Consider the following 21,651-nt stretch of genomic DNA (forward strand, 5'->3'; position numbering starts at 1 on the left):
AAGAATATTGTATTTTGAGTTGCCTAACAATCACCTAATCATATGATTGTCAAAAATTTCTAACCTGAGAAAATCTATTTAAAATTCAAATTTCAAATTATGTTTTTAGATTTAGGAGACATTTTAGATCACAAATATACTATTGTTACCTCTAGTATTCTCTTAGTTATTCCAATATACTCGTGGAAGTCGTTTTTTTCATACTGGAAACAATTAAAAAAGGAACACGATGATTTATTACTGTATCATGGACGACACAATTGTACAATCACTTACAAAGCAAATAAGGGATTTACTGGATGGCCTCAGCATATGAATAATATAAATTTTATAAGAGAAAATAGATTTGAGAACCTTTACGAACCAATCCTTTATTTTATTAGTACTGCCAAGGAATCGTTAGATATTGCCATGATGATCATTAATGTGAATTCTATTAGTTCAGAAATCCTCAAAGCTGTTAAAAGAGGAGTAAAAATACGAATAATAAATAATTTCCTTCACACAAACAGCAATAAAGATGTTATACAAAAATTAATGAAAGAAGGTAAACTATGTATAGGGTTTTTAAAGGAATTTTCCTAAAACAGCTTTTATTATAGGTGTAGAATATCAATTTTACGTCGCATCATCATGCTCCACAGACACAATAATGCATCATAAATTTGCCGTTAAAGATTTCAGTGATACAGGTGGTTTCATGTGCTTGGGATCTATGAATCTTACCAGTAGTTCAGTATTAAATAACTATGAATCTTTTATATTCACATCAAATTATCATTTGACGGAAGCATTCAAAAACCAGTTCGAAGACTGTTGGAATAATATAAAAATTGACAACGAGGGCCTCATCAATAAAACAATTCTTCTGGATTCTCATTTGGATTGTTCACGAAAAACAAGATTTCAATAAAGCTTTTTTATTATATCTTAAACAATAGTTTGTTTTGAACTAACAATCGTAAAGTACATTAAAATATTTTTATTGTTATCACAATAAGCTGGATTTATTCTAATAATGTTATAAAATAATTAAAAAAGGTATATATTTATAAATACTCTGGTAAACAATGAAATTATTATTCTCTTCTTAAATTATCTAATCTTGCCTGTAGATCTGCATCGGCATCAGAGAGACCACCACTAGCACCACCCCCTGCAACTGCTGTAGCTGCAGCTGGTTGTTTACTACTGTTGGCAGGAAGAGCCCCTGCAGTTTGGGGCAATCCAGATAAAGTATCAGTCAATTGTAGACCTAGTTCGTCCAAAACTTGATTAACAACTGCATCACTCTCTTCTTCGTCATCATCTCCTTCCATCGCATCATCAATAGCATCGTTCATTATTTCTTCCTTCATATCCATAATCTCAGACTGTTTCTCAAATTCTTGCAGGATCCTCTGTATTTGCGGTAAATTTAACTGTCTATTCATACTGGCCATAGCCCTGGTAACTCCTTTCATTGCCTGGGCCATTGCATTCTGTGACCTTAAAGTTTGTATTTTCAGTGATACGGCTTGTATGTTTGCCTTCATTAGCATGAATTTTTTAACGTAACGTCTAGTCCTTACTAAATCGCGAGCCATAATTTTGACGGCATCCATTTGACCTTCTTTAGCTAGTTTTTTAATATCGTTTATGATTTTCTTTTCCTGTTGTTCCATTTTCTGTTTTTCCCTGTCCAGATCTCGCATAGCCTTGTTTAAAGCCCTTTGGTTTTTCCGAAGCAATTCTTCGGGTGTTAATTTCTTTCCAAAAAGCCACTCCATTTTAAAGGTAGCAAATTATAATAAAAATCTAATATTCTTCAATTACAGAAAAACAACTTGATTACTGAAATTCCAAGTTGACTGATGACGCATAGATGAGGCATTTGTTTATTAATTTCCAGTGATATTTGACATTTATTGTCCATAGATTCTTTCTAAATTTCAATCATATATAATTTTAATCTAATTTCAAGGATGGGTTTGGAAAAACTCTCATTTAAATATTTTTTTTTACATGTACTGTCAGTTTTTATACTGGCTATGTGGTTTTCGAAGCTGTGGCCTAAAATATGAAAAAGAGGAAGATCTTAACAACAACCACAGTTTTAAACGTCAAAATGTTGTTTATTTGTTCCATTTTACAGTAGAATTTTGATCAACAAACAAGAAAAGATGAAAAAGATTACATTTGGAAAGATAAGTGCTAATTTTAGAGAAAAGTCTGAAAAGGCCGAAGCGTCTCAACCGATCGGTACTTTTGGCCCCCCCAAAGCTATAGAAGTTTTAGAAGATGACAAAGAGAGCCAAGATGTGAAAAATGTCATGGGAATCATTAGTTTCGGTAAAAAGGCTAAAACATTTGACATAGAGGTATTTTTCTTTATTATTTTTGTAACAAAAGTGTATACTAATGTGTGAATGTCTAGGAAATGATGGTCCAGGTGAAAGCAACTGCTCGTGAGGTTACCAAACCTCCAGAAGAGAGTAAACCTGTTGGGGATAGTGATGACGACAGCGACAGTGATGAAGACGATGATTTAATTGGACCACCTATTCCCAAATTTTTTACAAACAATGTTAGAAAAGTGGAAAAAGATGATGACGAAAGTGACAGTCAAACCGAGGACGATAGTGATACAGACAACCAGCATTTTATACCTTTAAAGCATGAAACTAGTATGCAACATGGCACAAAAGCCGTTACAGCGATTACAGTTGATCCAAGTGGTGCAAGATTGGCATCAGGTATAATCCAATTTTTTTAGTTAGTTAGTTAGTTTATTTATTAGTAATAACATACAAGAAAAGTATTTTTACAAGTCAAAAAAATATATATATAGGGTTGTTCACCACATACGACACGGAGTATTGTAGCTAAACGAATAGATTTTTACAAATTGTAAGTCTTGGGTTCGAAGGACTATTAGAGGTACAATTTAAAAATAATTTTACAAGATACAGAGTGTCCCAAATAAGTAAAAAATATCAAAGTTGTATATTTTTAAATGGAACACCCTGTATATTATTGCATTTTTAGTTTCTACGATTAAAATAAAGGTAAATTTGATCAAGGTTTATTATACTTAAACCTTACCGTTTTTGAAATATTTTCAATTTTGTGAAATTGCAGTAAAAATTTTAAGGCTTCATTCCTCCAAGGGTACTAAGGGAATATTGACATTTTAGATTATTTTTAAAGATGTACCAAATTTTTAATGAGTACAGATACTAATATTGTGGATATAATTCGTTTATTTCATTAAAAAATAAAAAAAAAAACTGTTTAAATATTTGTTAAAAAGGACCAATTAATATGATTCCAGTATTCCAACTACATTAACTGACTGCATTGATTAATAATAATTGTCCCAAATACTAAAAAAGACTGAATTTTGTATGGGTATTAGGTATTAGACAGTGTGATAAAAAGTAACACCTTAAAAATGATATTTCATTTTTTAATAAATGCTTATTTATAACAACAGAGACTTTAATTTTGATAACTTATTATTATATTGACTTCTGACTCAAATCCACATTTATTTAGAATAATTTATTAACGAATACAATTAAGTATGTAATTAATTAGTATACGGGCGGAAATAACGGTGCTATATTTAATTAATGGTATACTCTGTTATAAAGATTTAAATAGTTTATTTTTGCATACAACATTATTGTTTTTAGCAAAACGATAATGTTACTAGAATGTCAATATATGATGTCAATATTCCATGGGTGTCAATATATGATGTCAATATTCCATAGGTGTCAATAATAAAATGTCAATATTCCATGGGTATATTGATGAATGAGGTCTAAATTATAAGAAAATGCATTTTCTACGAAAACTTGAAGGGATAGGTAAAAATGGTGTAATACAATTTGATAGACAATTAAATTGTGCATCTGATTCTCCTAAAATATACAGGGCGTTCTAATTAAATTAAACAAGTTATTGGCGTTTAAAGCTATAAATTATTTAAAATAAATTTTTAGACACTCTCTGTATAAGGTAGTATTATTTTATTATTGCAACACAATAACTGATCAATAAATAAACTTCAGTAAATATTTAGTATTAAAAACTTTGATACCCTTGGAGAAATGAAGCCTTAAAATTTTTACTGCAATTTCACAAAATTGAAAATATTTCAAAAACAGTAAGGTTTAAGTGTAATAAACCTTAATCAAATTTATCTTTATTTTAATCGTAGAAACTAAAAATGTAATAATATACAGGGTGTTCCATTTAAAAAAATACTACTTTGATATTTTTTACTTATTTGGGACACTCTGTATCTTGTAAATTATTTTTAAATTGTACCTCTAATAGTCCTTTGTCGAACCCAAAACTTGAAATTTGTAAAAATATAATCGTTTAGCTACAATACTCCGTCTCGTATGTGGTGAACAACCCTGTATATAAAATGATAAAAATTGATAAGAATTTAGTTTCTACAGTTTTTTTTTTTGTTGTTTTTACATTGCATCATTAATACACAAATTTGATAAAATAAAATTTATACAATTAAACAATAGAAAATCATTAAAACCTTAAAATTAAAACAAATATGTATATCAAATATATGTTATAAATGAACAGATACAACACACAAACACTAATATAGAAACAAATGAAATCACAGACTAAAGCCGGAACTGAAGTACTCCTCAAAAGAAAAAAATGCATTAATCATAAGGTAGTTTTTGATTTCTGTTTTGTACTGATTAAAATTAAGAGCCTTAATTCTAGCTGGTACCAGGTTATAAAACTTTATGCTCAAATATCTTGAACCATTCTTGGATCTCTCAAGCCGGCAAAAGTCCGGTACAAGATTGCTATTATTTTTTGTTGGGTAGCTGTGAAAATATTCATGTGACCTGTATAGATCAAGATTTTGCTTGACGAACAACAAACACTGCACACAGGGCAAAGTTAAAATCTTAAATTTTTTAAATAAATTACGACAATCCTCCCTGTAACCCACCCCTGCAATAATACGCACGCACTTCCTCTGCTGCGCCTCCCCAATACAATTATTCTCTAGTTTTGTATTTCTTAACAAATTCTAGGTTCTGTCGATTATGACGTTAGTTTTTGGGATTTCGCCGGAATGGACTCAAATTTAAGAAGCTTCCGCACGTTACAGCCAGCAGACAACCACCCAATCAGAGGTTTGCATTATTCTAGCACTGGCGATTTAGTTCTTGTTATCTCGGGAGCGAGTCAAGCCAAAATTATCGATAGAGATGGATTCGAAAAGTTAGAAACAGTGAAAGGCGATATGTACATAACGGATATGGCCAGAACCAAAGGTCACACAGCTGCCCTCCTTGCCGGAATGTTTAATCCAACAGTGAAGGAGGAATTTTTAACTACAAGTTCGGACGGTACGGTCCGTACATGGGACTTTTACGATGGAGGGAAGAATCACAAACAGATAATAAAGTGTAGGGCTCAAAACGGGTTAAAAGCGTCCCCGACAGCGGTTACTTATAATAGGGAAGGCAAAGTAATAGCCTGTGGATGTGCGGATGGATCAATTCAACTATGGGATTTCAGGTAAATTTATTTTTATTAGCATACATGGTGGCGCCTCTCATACGACGGTAGTTTGTATTGAAATGAAATTTTGGGAGCATAAAAAATTACACATCAAAGTTGTTTTTTATAATGGAACACCCTATATATTAATTGATTTTTGGATTCTAGGAAAAAAATTAAGGCGAGTTTTATTAAAGAAGCATATGCCTAAAATGTAACGATTTTGACATATTTCACATTTTGTGAAAATGAAGAGTAAATGTTTTTTATCTTCAAAATATTATCATAATAATATACTGGGTGTTTCTAACCTAACCTAACCAAACCAAACTTGTTTTTAATGGTGACCAATGTTCAATATTAATCTTGTCTCACCCTGTATAATTTTTTGGAATTTTTAATCTACATATATAAAATGCTAATGTTTATCTGTGTCGTCTCTACTGAAGTAACGACTTGCTCTAGAAAGTTGCTTTTTTACTAAAAGATAGCTTATTGGCTCTTCTAAAAACTGTCGTCGCCGGATTTTTTGTTTTTCATTTAGTTAAAAAAAATAAAAAGTTTTTTTTTTCTGATATTGTGGCGGATGCGTCAGGCTTCAACTAGTTTGATATAAAGAGCAATAGTTATTTTAACTGCATATTAGGCTATAAATGGTAAATTCCAATTTAGGTAGCTATTATTCAAATTTAAAAATTGTTCTTTATTTTTAGAAAATGTTAAATATATCAAAAACTTTACATTTTAGTTATATACTTCTCTAATAAAACTTACCTTTATTTTTCTCCAAGAATCCGAAAATCACTTAATATATAGGGTGTTCCATTACAAAAAAACACAACTTTGATATGTAACTTTTTTTGAGGACACCCTGTAGAACTCTTTACCCTGTAGAACTTATTACAAAATCCTACTCTACAAATCGAAAAAATACCACAATCGTAAATGACACATGCAGTGACGAACAATATTCAAGAGTGGGGGTTGCACAGGGGTCAGTGTTGGGACCTTTACAATACCTTCTATATGTACAGGGTGGGTCAAATTCGACGCTTTTAAATGGAAACACCCTTTTCTATTGGAGATAGACGAAAACTAATATCGGTGTCTGGAGCTCAATTTTTGTCAAAAACGTGATAGTGAAAACCGCATATCGATATCTGTTACCGTTTCGGAGTTACGGGGTGTTTTTCAAAAATATGCATTTTTAATAAATCGCTGTAACTTTTTTGCTATGGAAAATTTTCTATTTTTATGAAAACATTTCCAAAGTACCTTTTTACTTAGAATTTAATGGTTTAAGTATAATTTTTTTAAAATTAATAATTTAAGAATTATCAACAGAAAATTTCATTTTTTATATGGGACACCCTGTATATTTTTAGTTTATTGAAAGAATTTAAAATTACCTTTCCAAAAATATAACACACTTGATACTTTGCTCGATTCCTCTTCGAAATATAGAGTATATAAAATTTTGCCCGCTTTAAATAAGTAGGCTTTGAACGGCACCGGCTATAATGCAAAATATTCAAGCTGTGAGCATCAATTAAAACGAAAATAATATTTGTTATGAGAGATGCAGAATTTTATAACAATTTAAAATATATTTAACCAACATCAACACATTTAAACTATATCTAATAACAATAAAAATAAATAGCAAACCAAGACATGAGATTTTGCTACAGGTGTTCGACTTATTAACCGTCTTCTGTTAGGGACAGACGGGGCAGTTTTTGAACATTTCTCGCGGAATTCATTAACTCAGTAGGGGTGAAAGATACTCTCTCATAACTGCTAAGTATTTCTAATTCTTGTCTAGATTATACGGAATAAGGAACCTTTATTCTTCCGCAAATATATCCATAGGATTAGATCCATGGGCACTAAGTCAGGCGGCCTCGACGGCCAACGGCTGGGATCTTGGTAAGCTATTCAATTATTCTTGAAATTGGCTGCAAAAATTTGCTGATAACTTCAGCGTTCAGAGGCGGTGCATCGTCTTGCTGGAAAAATATGTTTTCGAGTTCCATTAAGGGCATATCAGCAATAAGGGGTCCAAAGCCTACTATAGTTAAAAGTGGCGAACTTTCAAAAATTCTGTATTTCGAAGGGGATTATAACAAAATATCAAGTGTGCTATATTTTTGGAAAGGTAATTTTAAATTCTTTACAGTTAATTAAAAATATAGAGGGTGTCCCAAATAAAAAATCAATTTTTCTGTTGATAACTCTTAAATAATTAATTTTAAAAAAATTATACTTAAACCATTAAATTCTACGTAAAAAGGTGCTTTGGAAATGTTTTCATAGAAATACAAAATTTTCCATAGCAAAAAAGTTACAGCGATTTGTTAAAAATGCACATTTTTGAAAAACACCCCCTAACTCGGAAACGGTAACAGATATTGATGTGCGGTTTTCACCATCATGTTTTTGATGAAAATTGAGCTCCAGACACCGATATTAGTTTTCGTCTATCTCCTATAGAAAAGGGCGTTTCCATTTAAAAGCGTCGAATTTGACCCACCCTGTACATAGTTTGAATTTTGCTGGACTTGAGTATTTCATGTTTGTAGATGACACTGTACTTGTTCGTACTGAAGAGTCATGTGATGCGTTAGAAACTAACTTGAACTGTGATCTAAACAAATATTTTAAATGGCTGTGCTTTAACAAACTGACTGTAAATACTGATAAGACTGTTTATATGATAATAAATCAACGAGGTAAAAACTCATGTAAAGTTAATGTAAAACTAAATAATGTATATATAAAAGAAGTTACTAACTATAAATATCTAGGGCTAATTATTACAAATAATTTAACATGGAACATTCATATAGAAAATGTTATACAAAAAATTGCGCCGATAATTCGGATCAATAAAAGGGTGCGCTCATCAATTAAATACCACAACAAAATATCTACTCTATAACAGTATAAATAATAGAGCCTCGCCTAAGATATTTAATACCATGCTGGGGAACTGCAAGTCAATACATGATGGAACGGCTACAACGAGCACAAAACAAAGCGATAAAGACTATTTTTTCAATTAATTATGGAACTCCTACTAAGACTAAGCAGTTATATAAACAAGTGCCACTTTTAAATCTTAAACAAATAAAACAATATGAACAATCTAAATTAATTTATTACATAAAAAATAAACTTATTAAAACAAATGTTGCATTAAATAAAAGCAGTGACTATCACATACAGAAATAGGTATAGTGCTACAAAAACATGTCAAGACTCTCCAGTATACTCCAGTGTCCAAACATTTAATGATCTTCCAACTACAATCCAAAATGAAGAACGCCCAAAACTAAGTAAACAATTAAAAGACTTTTACAAAACCAAACAGTAATGAAACATTGTTATAAATTGAACTTATAGATATAAAATTGTTATAATGTGACTTCCTATTTTTGAAATTGCTATTGTATAATCTCACTTGTTAAAGTTTTAGATATATTTATAAAAATTGTATTTAGGCCTCGGTGCCAGTTATTGTACTGTTTTGAGGTCATTAATAAATAAATTAGAAAAAAAAACAGTTTAAAAAGTACTCTAGATCAACCTACATATGCTTACAAAATTTCAATACAAACTGGTTCTCCTATGTATATATTATTTGTTATTTATATTTTTGTTTTTTGTTATTTACAGAAAAAGTTCTGTAGCGCCGGCAAGTCAAGTGAGAAAAGCTCACCAACCTGTCGAAATAACGTGCATTTCATACTCACACGTCGGTGATAATCTTCTAACAAGGAGTTTAGACGAAACTTTAAAGTTATGGGACGTAAGAAATTTAAAAAAATCGGTTCACGAAGTGGGAGACTTATTTGCCAGATACGACACAACCGACGCTATTTTTAGTCCCAACGATAAATTGGCCGTTACAGCAATGTCCCTTAAGAAAGGTTGTTATTATTGAGGTTTTTTAAGTATATTTTTAAAGTATTTATTCATTTTTTTAGGAGAAAAAATGGGTTACATCAACTTTTACGATGTGAACAATTTCAAACTGGTGAAAAAACTTCCTGTGACCGAATCGCATACAATAAAAATTAACTGGCATACCAGATTGAATCAGATTTTTGTAGGAACTGGCAACGGTCAAATAAAGTGTTTCTACGATAGAAATAGGAGTATGAGAGGCGTTACCCTATGTGTAGTGAAGGTTGTTTTATATATACTTGGTAATTAATGGACGGTAATAATTATTTTTTTTATACAGACACATAGGAAGGCTCAACATTCCGAAGTGATGAGTAGTCAGCAAGTGATAACGCCCCACGCATTACCATTGTTTAGGCAAGAACGTAGGAAAACAAGCAGGAAACAAATGGAGAAAGATAGGCTAGATCCGGTGAAATCTAAGAGACCTGACTTGCCTATAACGTCTGGACAAGGTTACATTTTTTGCAGTTTTATTTTAGTTTACATTTTTTTATTTTATTTTATTTTATTTTTTTTCATTTTTTGTTTTTTTACTGAGCTTTAATTTTTTTTTTTAGGTGGTAGAGTAGCCTCTAGCGGAGGTACACTGAGCAGCTACGTAATAAGGAATTTAGGGTTAAGTAAGCGAGTGGATGATGACCAGGATCCCAGAGAGGCCATTCTTAAATATGCAAAAGAGGCCGAAGAAAATCCATATTGGATCACGCCAGCCTATTCGAAAACGCAGCCGAAAATGGTGTTGGACTCGAATTCTCCAGAAGAAGATGAAGGCGAACCAGAGTCGAAAAAGAGTAAACAAGAATAATATATATAATACTATATGTATCATTTATTTTATTGTATAAATTATATCTGTCCTTGTCAAAATTATGTTATACGTTCCTTATTCAGAAATAAATTTATTAAAAATAATTAGTGTTTTTTTTTAAATTATTAAAACTGTTTATCAAAGTAGATATAATTACCTCCTGGTAGAACTCGAACATTTTCCGATTTTGAACAAAGGTCTTGGATTTGTATCAGGATCACATAAGAGCGAGGAGGTATTTTTCGTTGATGAATTTTAGCATGAGCATCTATACCTCCTCGCACTTACGTACTCCTGGTAGCAGGTCTCTCTGATTTATCTGAGAAATAAAATATTTTTCTCAGTTCGCCAAAGTCGAAGAAATCTTGGATTTATCAGGATCACATAAGAGCGAGGAGGTGTTTTCGTTGATGAATTTTAGCAGGAGCATCTATATCTCCTCGCACCTATGTACTCTTGGTAGCAGGTCTCTGATTTGTACAAAATAAAATACTTTTCTGCCAGTTTCGCCAAAAGTCGAAGAAATCTTGGATTTGTATCAGGATCACATAGAGCGAGGAGGTATTTTTCATTGATGAATTTTAGCAGGAGCATCTATACCTCCTCACTTATGTACTCCTGGTAGCAGGTCTCACAGTTTGTCTGAAATAAAATATTTTTCTGCCAGCTTCGCCAAAAGTCGAAGAAATGTTGGATTTGTATCAGGATCACATAAGAGCGAGGAGGTATTTTTCGTTGATGAATTTTAGCAGGAGCATCTGTACCTCCTCGCACTTATGTACTCCTGGTAGCAGGTCTGATTTGTACTAAATAAAATAATTTTCTGCCAGTTTCGCCAAAAGTCGAATAAATCTTGGATTTGTATCAGGATCACATAAGAGCGAGGAGGTGTTTTTCGTTGATGAATTTTAGCAGGAGCATCTATAACTCCTCGCACTTATGTACTCCTGGTAGCAGGTCTCTGTTTTGTACGAAATAAAATATTTTCTGCCCGTTTCGCCAAAGTCGAAGAAATCTTGGATTTGTATCAGGATCACATAAGAGCGAGGAGGTGTTTTCGTTGATGAATTTAGCAGGAGCATCTATACCTCCCTCGCACTTATGTACTCCTGGTAGCAGGTCTCTGATTTGTACGAAATAAAATATTTTTTTCTGCCCGTTTCGCCAAAAGTCGAAGAAATCTTGGAATTGTATCGGGATCACATAAGAGCGAGGAGGTGTTTTCGTTGATGAATTTTAGCAGGAGCATCTATACCTCCTCACTTATGTACTCCTGGTAACAGGTCTCTGACTTGTACAGAAATAAAAAGTTTTCTGGCCGTTTCGCCAAAAGTCGAAGAAATCTTGGAATTGTATCAGGATCACATAAGAGCGAGGAGGTGTTTTTCGTTGATGAATTTTAGCAGGAGCATCTATACCTCCCTGAACTTACGATACTCCCTGGTAGCAGGTCTCTAATTTGTACGAAATAAAAATATTTTCTGCCAGTTTCGCCAAAGGTCGAAGAAATGTTGGATTTGTATCAGGATCACATAAGAGCGAGGAGGTGTTTTCGTTGATGAATTTTAGCAGGAGCATCTATCTCTCCTCGCACTTATGTACTCCTGGTAGCAGGTCTCTGATTTGTACGAAATAAAAAATATTTTTCTGCCAGTTTCGCCAAAAGTCGAAGAAATTTTGGATTTTTATCAGGATCACATAAGAGGGAGGAGGTATTTTCGTTGATAGAATTTTACTTAGGAGCACATCTGCCTCCTCACTTAGCACTCACAATAACAGGTCTCTGATTTGTACGAAATAAAATATTTTCTGCCAGTTTCGCCAAAGTCGAAGAAATCTTGAATTTGTATCAGGATCACATAAGAGCGAGGAGGTGTTTTTCGTTGATGAATTTTAGCAGGAGGATCTATACCTCCTCGCACTTACGTACTCCTGGTAACGTCTCTGATTTGTACGAAATAAAATATTTTTCTGCCAGTTTCGCCAAAAGTCGAAGAAATGTTGGATTTGTATCAGGATCACATAAGAGCGAGGAGGTATTTTTCGTTGATGAATTTTAGCATGAGCATCTATACCTCCTCGCACTTACGTACTCCTGGTAGCAGGTCTCTGATTTGTACGAAATAAAATATTTTTCTGCCAGTTTCGCCAAAAGTCGAAGAAATGTTGGATTTGTATCAGGATCACATAAGAGCGAGGAGGTATTTTTCGTTGATGAATTTTAGCATGAGCATCTATACCTCCTCGCACTTACGTACTCCTGGTAGCAGGTCTCTGATTTGTACGAAATAAATATTTTTTCTGCGGATTTCGCCAAAAGTCGAAGAAATGTTGGATTTGTATCAGGATCACATAAGAGCGAGGTGTTTTTCGTTGATGAATTTAGCAGGAGCATCTATACCTCCTCGCACCTATGTACTCCTGGTAGCAGGTCTCCGATTTGGCACAGGAAATAAAATATTTTCAGTTTCGCCAAAGTCGAAGAAATCTTGGAGTTGTATCAGGATCACATAAGAGCGAGGAGGTATTTTTCGTTGATGAATTTAGCGGGAGCATCTATACCTCCTCGCACTTATGTACTCCTGGTAACAGGTCTCTGATTTGTACGAAATAAAATATTTTTCTGCCAGCTTCGCCAAAAGAGATAGAAGAAATGTTGGATTTGTATCAGGATCACATAAGAGCGAGGAGGTATTTTTCGTTGATGAATTTTTGCAGGAGCATCTATACCTACTCGAACTTATGTGCACTCTAAGTAACAGGTCCTGATTTATTACTAAATAAAATAATTTTCTGCCAGTTTCATAAAGTCGAATAAATCTTGGAATTGTATCAGGATCACATAGAGCGAGGAGGTGTTTTCGTTGATGAATTTTGGCAGGAGCATCTATACCTCCTCGCACTTATGTACTCCTGGTAACAGGTCTCTGATTTGTACAGGCAAAATATTTTTCTGCCCGTTTCGCCAAAAGTCGAAGAAATCTTGGATTTGTATCAGGATCACAAAAGAGCGAGGAGGTGTTTTCGTTGATGAATTTTAGCAGGAGCATCAGTACCTCCTCGCACTTATGTACTCATGGTAGCAAGTCTCTGATTTGTACGAAATAAAATATTTTTCTGCCCGATTCGCCAAAAGTCGAAGAAATCTTGGAATTGTATCAGGATCACATAAGAGCGAGGAGGTGTTTTTCGTTGATGAATTTTAGCAGGAGCATCTATACCTCCTCGCTCCTATGTACTCCTGAAGTTACGTACGTTAAGAGCGAGGATACTAAGCTGATTATAGCAGGAGCATCTATACCTCCTCGCACGTATGTACTCCTGGTAGTAGGTCTCTGATTTGGTACGAAATAAAAATATTTTTCGCCAGTTTCGCCAAAAGTCGAAGAAATCTTAAATTTGTATCAGGATCACAAAAGAGCGAAGAGTTGCCGATGACCTTGGCGGAGCATCTATACCGCACAGGGCCTTCTGCAGCAGGTTCTTCTGATTTGGTACGAAATAGGCGCCACAAAGTCGAAGAAATCTGATTTACCAGAATCACATACAGCGAAGAGCTTGCCGATGGTTTAGCAGGAGCATCTTTTCCTCCTCGCACTTATGTGCTCCCGGCAGGTGCGGTACCTAGGTCATTCTTTCAGCCAGTTTCGTTGTCGAAGCTACTTATCAGGATCACATGAGGATGTTGCCGATTTACCCTCCGCAGGCCTCCCGGTGTTGTCCATTTGTACGAAATGCCTCGCCAGCCTTCGTTGTCTGATTTGCACAGATCACAAGCGCTGCTATAGTGCTGTTGATATCAGGTGAGCCATCCATACCTCCCCATACCTCGGGCAGCAGCTGATCGTACCCAGTCGTACTTTCAAGTCGAAATATCCGGATCAGTTTTTGCCGATGATGGCAGGGTTATTCATACCTCCGCACTTATGTACTTCGGTCTTCGATTTGCACGAAACAGCCTGCCAAAGTCGAAGAAATCTTGATTTGTATCAGGATCACATAAAAGTGAGGAGGTATTTTTCTGCTGATGAATCTATCTGAAAATACCTCCTCGCTCTTATGTGATCCCGATACAAATCCAAGATTTCTCGACTTTTGGCGAAACTGGCAGAAAAATATTTTATTTCGTACAAATCAGACCTGCTACCAGGAGTACATAAGTGCGAGGAGGTATAGATTCTCCTGTTAAATTCATCAACGAAAAATACCTCCTCGCTCTTATGTGATCCTTATACAAATCCAAGATTTCTTCGACTTTGGCGAAACTGGCAGAAAAATATTTATTTCCTGCAGAATTAGAGAGACCTGTTATCAGGGAGTACATAAGCAAGGAGAGGCAGGGGATGCTCCTGCTACCCATCAACGGTGTACCTCCTCGCTCTTATGTGATTCTGATACAAATCCAAGATTTCTTCGACTTTTGGCGAAACTGGTAGAAAAATATTCTATTTCCTCGTACAAATCAGAGACCTGCTACCAGGAGTACATAAGTGCGAGGAGGTATAGATGCTCCTGCTAAATTCATCAACGAAAAATACCTGCTCGCTCTTATGTGATCCTGATACAAATCCAAGATTTCTTCGACTTTTGGCGAATCTGGCAGAAAAATTTTTTATTTCGTACAAATCAGAGACCTGCTACCAGGAGTACATAAGTGCGAGGAGGTATAGATGCTCCTGCTAAATTCATCAACGAAAAATACCTGCTAGCTCTTATGTGATCCTGATACAAATCCAAGATTTCTTCGACTTTTTAGCGAAACTGGCAGAAAAATATTTTATTTCGTACAAATAAGAGACCTGCTACCAGGAGTACATAAGTGCGAGGAGGTATAGATGCTCTTGCTAAATTCATCAACGAAAAATACCTCCTCGCTCTTATGTGATCCTGATACAAATTCAAGATTTCTTCGACTTTTGGCGAAACTGGCAGAAGAATATTTTATTTCGTACAAATCAGACACCTGCTACCAGGAGTACATAAGTGCGAGGAGGTATAGATGCTCCTGCTAAATTCATCAACGAAAAATACCTCTTCGCTCTTATGTGATTCTGATACAAATCCAAGATTTCTTCGACTTTTGGCGAAACTGGCAGAAAAATATTCTATTTCGTACAAATCAGAGACCTGCTACCAGGAGTACATAAGTGCGAGGAGGTATAGATGCTCCTGCTAAATTCATCAACGAAAAATACCTGCTCGCTCTTATGTGATCCTGATACAAATTTAAGATTTCTTCGACTTTTGGCGAAACTGGCAGAAAAATATTTTATTTCGTACAAATCAGAGACCTGCTACCAGGAGTACATAAGTGCGAGGAGGTATAGATGCTCCTGCTAAAATTCATCAACGAAAATTACCTCCTCGCTCTTATGTGATCCTGATACAAATCCAAGACTATATACCTTTGTTCAAAATCGGAAAATGTTCGAGTTCTACCAGGAGGTAATTATATCTACTTTGATAAACAGTTTCAATAATTTAAAAAAAACACCAATTATTTTTAATAAATTTATTTCTGAATAAAGAACGTATAAAATAATTTTGACAAGAACATATATAATTCATACAATAAAATAAATGCACAATATAATAAATGATACATATTATATTCTGCTTAAATATTACATTACATTTATAAAATACCGTATGATCGAAAAGAAACGTCGTCCAGTTGGCTGGGAAATGGCGATCGATATTTCCCATATAAATCTACATATAAAATGACAGCGATCTTCATTTCATAGCCATCGCTGACGCCGTTTTTTCTTCGATCATACGATACTTATCTATAACCAGTTGAATTAGCGTACTTCTACCTTAATAATTCAGGCAATTTCTAAGTATTAAGTTTCCTTTAATAGGCGCATTCGCCATTTCGTCAAGAAAAAAAACTTGATTCGTAAATTAATTCTAAGATCTTCCACTTAAAATTATTTTTCAGTACTCTGGCTACATAGCTACAATATAAATGTGATAAAAGTAATATTAAACAAATTAGGAATAAACTTAAGACTTACTATACATATATTATATATGACATAACAATATCTACTCTGGATACTTCTTGCTTGTGTCCTTCTGATTTAATGGATATATTTCTTAACTGCAGTGGTACCTAAAAATAATTTATACAAAGTAAATTAATTATCATCAAATTAAAAGATAGTATAATCAGTAAATGTAAAAAAAAATCTTACCATATTGCTATACCAGAGAAACCTCCACATCGGACAGCGCACTACAGTAACCTTCGAAAAAATAAGCCGAACTTTTCGGAGTTCTTGTCCTTCGGAGGCTCTTGAAATCCACGTGGTACAGGCCAAATTTAACACTGAAAAATAAAAGAAAAAAAATATATAAAAGAAATCAATTCAATCACAATAAAATGCTATATGCCTGAGGTCGCAATAAAATGCTATATATCTTTGTTCAAAATCGGATAATTTTAAAGTTCTATCAGGAGGAAATTATAGTTACTCTTGTAAACAGTTATAATTTAAAGAAAAACAATTATTTTTAATAAATTTATTTCTGCATAAGGAACATATAAAATAATTTTGAAGGGGGACAGATATAATTTCATACAATTAAATAAATGCACAATATAATAATTGATACATATTATTTCAATTTATATTGTGCTTAAATAATACATTACATTTTTATAAAATACCGTATGATCGAAAAACCGGCGTCCAGTTGGCTGGGAAATGACGATCGATGATATTTCCGATATAAATTTACATATAAATTAAAACGATCTTCATTTCATAACCATCGCTGACGCCGTTTTTTTTTTGACCATACGGTATTTATCTATAACCAGTTGAATTATCGTACTTCTACCTTAATAATTCAGGCAATTGTAAAATTTCCTTGAATAGGCGCATTCGCCATTTCGTCAAGAAAAAAAAGTACTCTGGAACATTAGGGACAATAATTTATTTTATAATACTTTACTTTCCCTCTCTTAATACCGTATAAGACTGAAAAACTCACGTGTATCCAGCAGTCCACTCCATGTTATCCATGATACTCCACACGGTATACCTTTGCACGTTGCATCCGTCCTGCTCCACGGCCAGGAACAGAGCGTGCAGGTACTCCTGCAGAAACGTCACACGGTGCTGATCTTCAAGACTTCCTCCGGAATCCCCCACGCCGTTTTCCGTCACGTAAACCAACGGGTTCCCGTACTCTTCCTTGATCCAGTTCAGCAACTTCCTAAAGCCTTCGGGTGCCAACGTGGGATCGCGCAATTTCGGATCCCTGACCAATCCGGTGCCTTTGTCCGCGGCGAAGGACACCTCGGAGACGGGAAAATGTTTGGAATAGGCCATCCAGGTGTTGTAGTGGTTCAGGCCGAGGAAATCGGCGGATCTTTTGAGGGAATCTAACTCCGAGGGGGTAAAATCCGGTAGTCTGGACGTCGAGTAGTTTTGGCTTCGGCTGCGGGCGGCTATGGTGGATTTCATGACGTCCGGATAGTCTCCAGTGGCGGAGAATATGGGATGGGCGAACCAGCCGAACTGAAAGTTCCGAAAGTATTATACCGAGACGCACCCGGTATAACTTTTTTATTTCTTCAGATAAAAAAACGAGATTTGGTATGTTAGTATGTGACATAAATCAGGATTGATTGACGTATTAAAGTGTTTTTGATCACGTTATATCAAAAGTTGTAGTCATTTCCGGTGAAACAGGAAGTGATTAAAAACAACTGAATACGTCAATCAATCCTAATTTATGTCATATACTAACATACCAAATTAAGTTTTTTTAACTGAAAAAATAAACAAGACCCACTTTTGAGACGCATACCCGGTATATATATAAAAAAAATGGCGTCGAGTTGGAAAATCAAAGCCAACTCCGACGCCGTTTCTTTTTCGTTAAACTTACCGACATTTGCATCTCCCTATTCGCAGCATCCCGATCATCTGGCGTTTTGGCATCAGCCCATATGGAATCAATGGTAATGCCCACTTTACCTAAACAACAAACAATATAAAATAGCTGTATACAGAGTATTTTAAAAGAAATCATAAATTTTTAAAAAGAAATCATAAAAAAAGCATCACTCTGTTGGTGTATTGCATATACAGGATGTAAAAAAACTGTGTACCACCAAACTAACTCAGTGAGTGATAAAGCAGATAAATATAAAAGACACAGATCCAGTAAAATATGTGTAAGAGTACGAAATTTCAAAGAAAATAGTTTATCAATGTTCTTAAAAATAAACGAAACATATTATGTTTATATACCTTTACTTAGGACATATTATGTAAATAAAAACTTTTTGTTTTATTTTTATCTGCTAAAGTTTGGTACACTATTTTTTAGACCGATTTAAAAAATTTACAAGACTGACTCACCTCTCTGAGACTGCTTAAACTCGTCTTTGTATATTTTGTAGGCTTTGGCGTGCGCTATTAACACGTTTTTCCCACAAATGTAGCTGCCCACGCCTCTGGATACGATTCCCGGAGCTCCGTCTCCATTCTCGTAGGTATCCACGCAGATGCTGGCAGGCTCGTTTATGGTAAGCCAGGTTTTTACCTTTTATTAACAGATAAAAGTATTAACAGAAAAAGAGTCACGTATTTTAAATTGTGGTGATTCTTGATGGTGATGGTGAACTTGATGGTGATTCTAAAAAAAAGAGTGGTAACATTTTTCAAAAAAAACTTTTGAAAGGATATTAACAGATAAAAAAAAAAGTTTGAATCTCAAAAAAATGCACTTTAATGCATATGTTGGAGGCAGGTGCCGAAAATTAGACATATGGCGATTATAATTAAATATATCACATATACACCAGATTTTTTACTAGGAAGTTTGATTTACATTGGTTTCAACTTCTATGCGGAGGGTGTGAAATCTTTTATTTATATTATGCAAAAAGACTAATATACGTAAGGATTTAGTATGGACACGATGTATACTTCATCTAATTGGCTGGACGTTGGCCAAAAATTCAGCATTTATACTTACAGCCTAAGACGATGTATCAATTATTTTGAGGGTTCCACCCAAAGAACAAAGAGCAGGACCCTGTACAGCTTTTTTTAAAAATGAGATTTTGGGATTATAAAGTTGTATGTGCATGTGTCTATCTATACCTGGTATAACAAAGTCGTATGTTGAAATGTTCAGGGTTAGACAACCAGCAATACATAAGTGTATGTATTTAAACATATAAAATAATAGCACAAAGTTGTATGTGCCACATACAATTTTGTTACACTGAAAATTTCTGGGATAAGTACCTACATGAGTTACATAGTTGTATGTGTGTTTTCAACTTTTTCAATAGTTAGGTTATGTTATAGTTTCATTTGCCGAAGCATACGTGATTGAAGGGTCAATTAGTAGTAGTTTAAAGATGGATAGTTTCTCAGATAGTGAGGATGATCTCAAAACAATTCAAATTGAAAAGAAACGTCGTCGACTTTAACAAGACACGTGAGTTTTTTTCAAATCTATAGAATCAGGGTATTATAAGATAATATTATTTTAGAATGGGAGAGAGCTCACAAAATGCTAGATTATTTGACTGCAGTGATGATTCTGATGTAGACAAGGAATATCTTCCAGATTCATCGCCAGACACTAGCAGGTTTGGTATTTTGAATATCATCATCAATCTTTATTTTTTTATTTAATTTATGTGTTTGTAGCTCAAACCAAGAAATTATGGAAGGAAGGGGCCATATTGTCACAGCAGAAGATGGTGAAGGTGAAACCAAGGGGAAGAAAAATGTTCGAAAAAGGACAAGGAATCCAAAGTCTTGGGCGTGCAATGTGAGGAAAAAAGCTCATGATGAAGGAAAAGAGTACATGTCTGTACGAAAAAAACTAGGTCCTGCAAAAAGCGTGCTGACCAAAAAGAACTGTTTAACTAGTTGCGTTCACGGATGCCAAAAATTTATTTCCGATCAAGAGAGAAACATCATATTTCAAAACTATTATACCCTTGATGAACACGCAAAGAAATTATTTTTGCTCACCATTTCCCAAAAATTTTTGGTAGAGAGGCATAGAAAAGGAAAAAATGCACAAAACAGTCGCCGGAAACATACTTTTCGCTATTATTTTAACGTCTCGGATCAAAGGATTGAGGTGTGCAAGCTATTTTATCTGGGGACGTTATGTATTAGTCAGACTCCAATATATAATGTACATTTAGGAAAGGACATCGTGTCGAACACACCTAAAGAGAGCAGGCAAGGAAGACATGTGAAACACAGTATCAATGATGATGACAAAACATTTCTTAAAAGGCACATCGAAAGTTTCCCCAAAGTGGAGTCTCGCTACTACCGGGCAAATAGTAGTAGAGAGTACCTAGAATCAAACCTTAGCATTGCAAAAATGTATTCGCTCTATGTGGATCTCTGCAAGTCAGAAAATAAGCAACCTGTTAAGGACTCATTTTATAGGCATGTTTTTAGCAACGAATATAACCTTTTTTTCCATACATCAAAGAAGGACAGATGTGACTTGTGTGAGGAAGTAAAGCTACAAATAATAGAGAACAGACTATCCACTGAGAAAAATGAAGAATATTCAAGACATTCCATAGAAAAGGGAGCATGCAGAAATGAAAAAAATACTGACAAGGAAGATGAAAACACTGTTATTTTATGTTTTGACTTACAAAATGTTCTGTCATGTCCTCGAGCAGAAATCAGTAGTTTTTACTATAGAAGTAAGTTTAATGTATATAATCTAACAGCTATCCTGTCAAGTACAAAGAAAGTATACTGTGCTGTTTGGCACGAAATGTTTATGGGACGAAGTGGCAATGACATTGCCAGTGCTGTGGTAACAATCTTGGAAAGGGTATTTGATGACAATCCAAATCTCACCAACTTGTATTGTGGAGTGATAGTTGTGTTCCACAAAACAGAAACTCTTTGATGTCCTACGCAGTATCATATTTTTTACAAGAGCACCCTAACTTAGGCACCATTACCATGAAGTTTTCAACACCTGGGCATTCTGGTGTCCAGGAGATAGATAGTGTCCATAGTGCCATTGAACGAGTCCTTAAAAAAAGTGAGTACTTTTCTCCAGTGTCATTGATACGACTTCTCTTGAAAGTCAACCTCAGAAAACCATACTGTATAATTCAGATGAAGGCTCGCCATTTTAAAGACTTTAAGGCATGTACAGGGTTACTTGATTATAAGAAAGTTGCCCGTATCTTCCAAAGGCTTAAATGCTTGAAATGTACTCAATCCTTTATTGAATTGGAAATACAAAAACTTCCTACATAGAAAAAACTGGACCAAAACTCAACTAAAGTTTCTTTCTACAGGACA

At 34.4% G+C, this 21,651-nt stretch overlaps 5 protein-coding genes across 6 annotated transcripts; 3 read left to right on the top strand and 2 right to left on the bottom strand.

Moving 5' to 3' along the window:
* The first annotated feature begins 10 nt into the window (after positions 1–10).
* LOC115891431 lies at positions 11–929 on the top strand. The gene is made up of 2 exons (XM_030911883.1): positions 11–547; positions 603–929. Exons 1-2 carry the CDS (start codon positions 100–102, stop codon positions 911–913), a joined length of 759 nt encoding a protein of 252 aa, XP_030767743.1. The 5' UTR covers positions 11–99; the 3' UTR covers positions 914–929.
* LOC115891432 (charged multivesicular body protein 2a) lies at positions 906–1,883 on the bottom strand. The gene has a single exon (XM_030911884.1). It carries the CDS (start codon positions 1,767–1,769, stop codon positions 1,080–1,082), a length of 690 nt encoding a protein of 229 aa, XP_030767744.1. The 5' UTR covers positions 1,770–1,883; the 3' UTR covers positions 906–1,079.
* A 157-nt stretch (positions 1,884–2,040) lies between these two features.
* LOC115891429 (gastrulation defective protein 1 homolog) lies at positions 2,041–10,422 on the top strand. The gene is made up of 7 exons (XM_030911878.1): positions 2,041–2,360; positions 2,417–2,735; positions 5,067–5,556; positions 9,217–9,470; positions 9,528–9,730; positions 9,788–9,962; positions 10,068–10,422. Exons 1-7 carry the CDS (start codon positions 2,163–2,165, stop codon positions 10,313–10,315), a joined length of 1,887 nt encoding a protein of 628 aa, XP_030767738.1. The 5' UTR covers positions 2,041–2,162; the 3' UTR covers positions 10,316–10,422.
* A 5,557-nt stretch (positions 10,423–15,979) lies between these two features.
* On the bottom strand, positions 15,980–18,890 carry LOC115891434 (myrosinase 1-like). 2 transcript variants are annotated; one of them, XR_004051840.1, is made up of 6 exons: positions 18,700–18,890; positions 18,224–18,312; positions 17,321–17,850; positions 16,519–16,652; positions 16,339–16,436; positions 15,980–16,278 (listed from the first exon to the last, which is right to left on the bottom strand). XR_004051840.1 is itself a non-coding variant. In XM_030911886.1 (5 exons), the coding sequence occupies exons 2-4, from the start codon at positions 18,233–18,235 to the stop codon at positions 16,526–16,528; spliced, it is 669 nt and encodes a 222-aa protein (XP_030767746.1). In that variant the 5' UTR covers positions 18,236–18,312; positions 18,700–18,890; the 3' UTR covers positions 15,980–16,436; positions 16,519–16,525. The 2 variants fall into 2 exon arrangements, 1 of the variants encoding a protein (XP_030767746.1); XM_030911886.1 differs by having other exon boundaries at positions 15,980–16,436.
* Positions 18,891–19,801: 911 nt separating this feature from the next.
* LOC115891433 lies at positions 19,802–21,517 on the top strand. The gene is made up of 2 exons (XM_030911885.1): positions 19,802–19,943; positions 20,005–21,517. The coding sequence occupies exons 1-2, from the start codon at positions 19,846–19,848 to the stop codon at positions 21,245–21,247; spliced, it is 1,341 nt and encodes a 446-aa protein (XP_030767745.1). The 5' UTR covers positions 19,802–19,845; the 3' UTR covers positions 21,248–21,517.
* Positions 21,518–21,651: the final 134 nt, after the last annotated feature.

This window comes from Sitophilus oryzae, unplaced genomic scaffold, assembly GCF_002938485.1.
Source record: "Sitophilus oryzae breed Bouriz unplaced genomic scaffold, Soryzae_2.0 scaffold_1181_pilon_pilon, whole genome shotgun sequence".
Lineage (NCBI taxonomy): Eukaryota > Metazoa > Arthropoda > Insecta > Coleoptera > Curculionidae > Sitophilus > Sitophilus oryzae.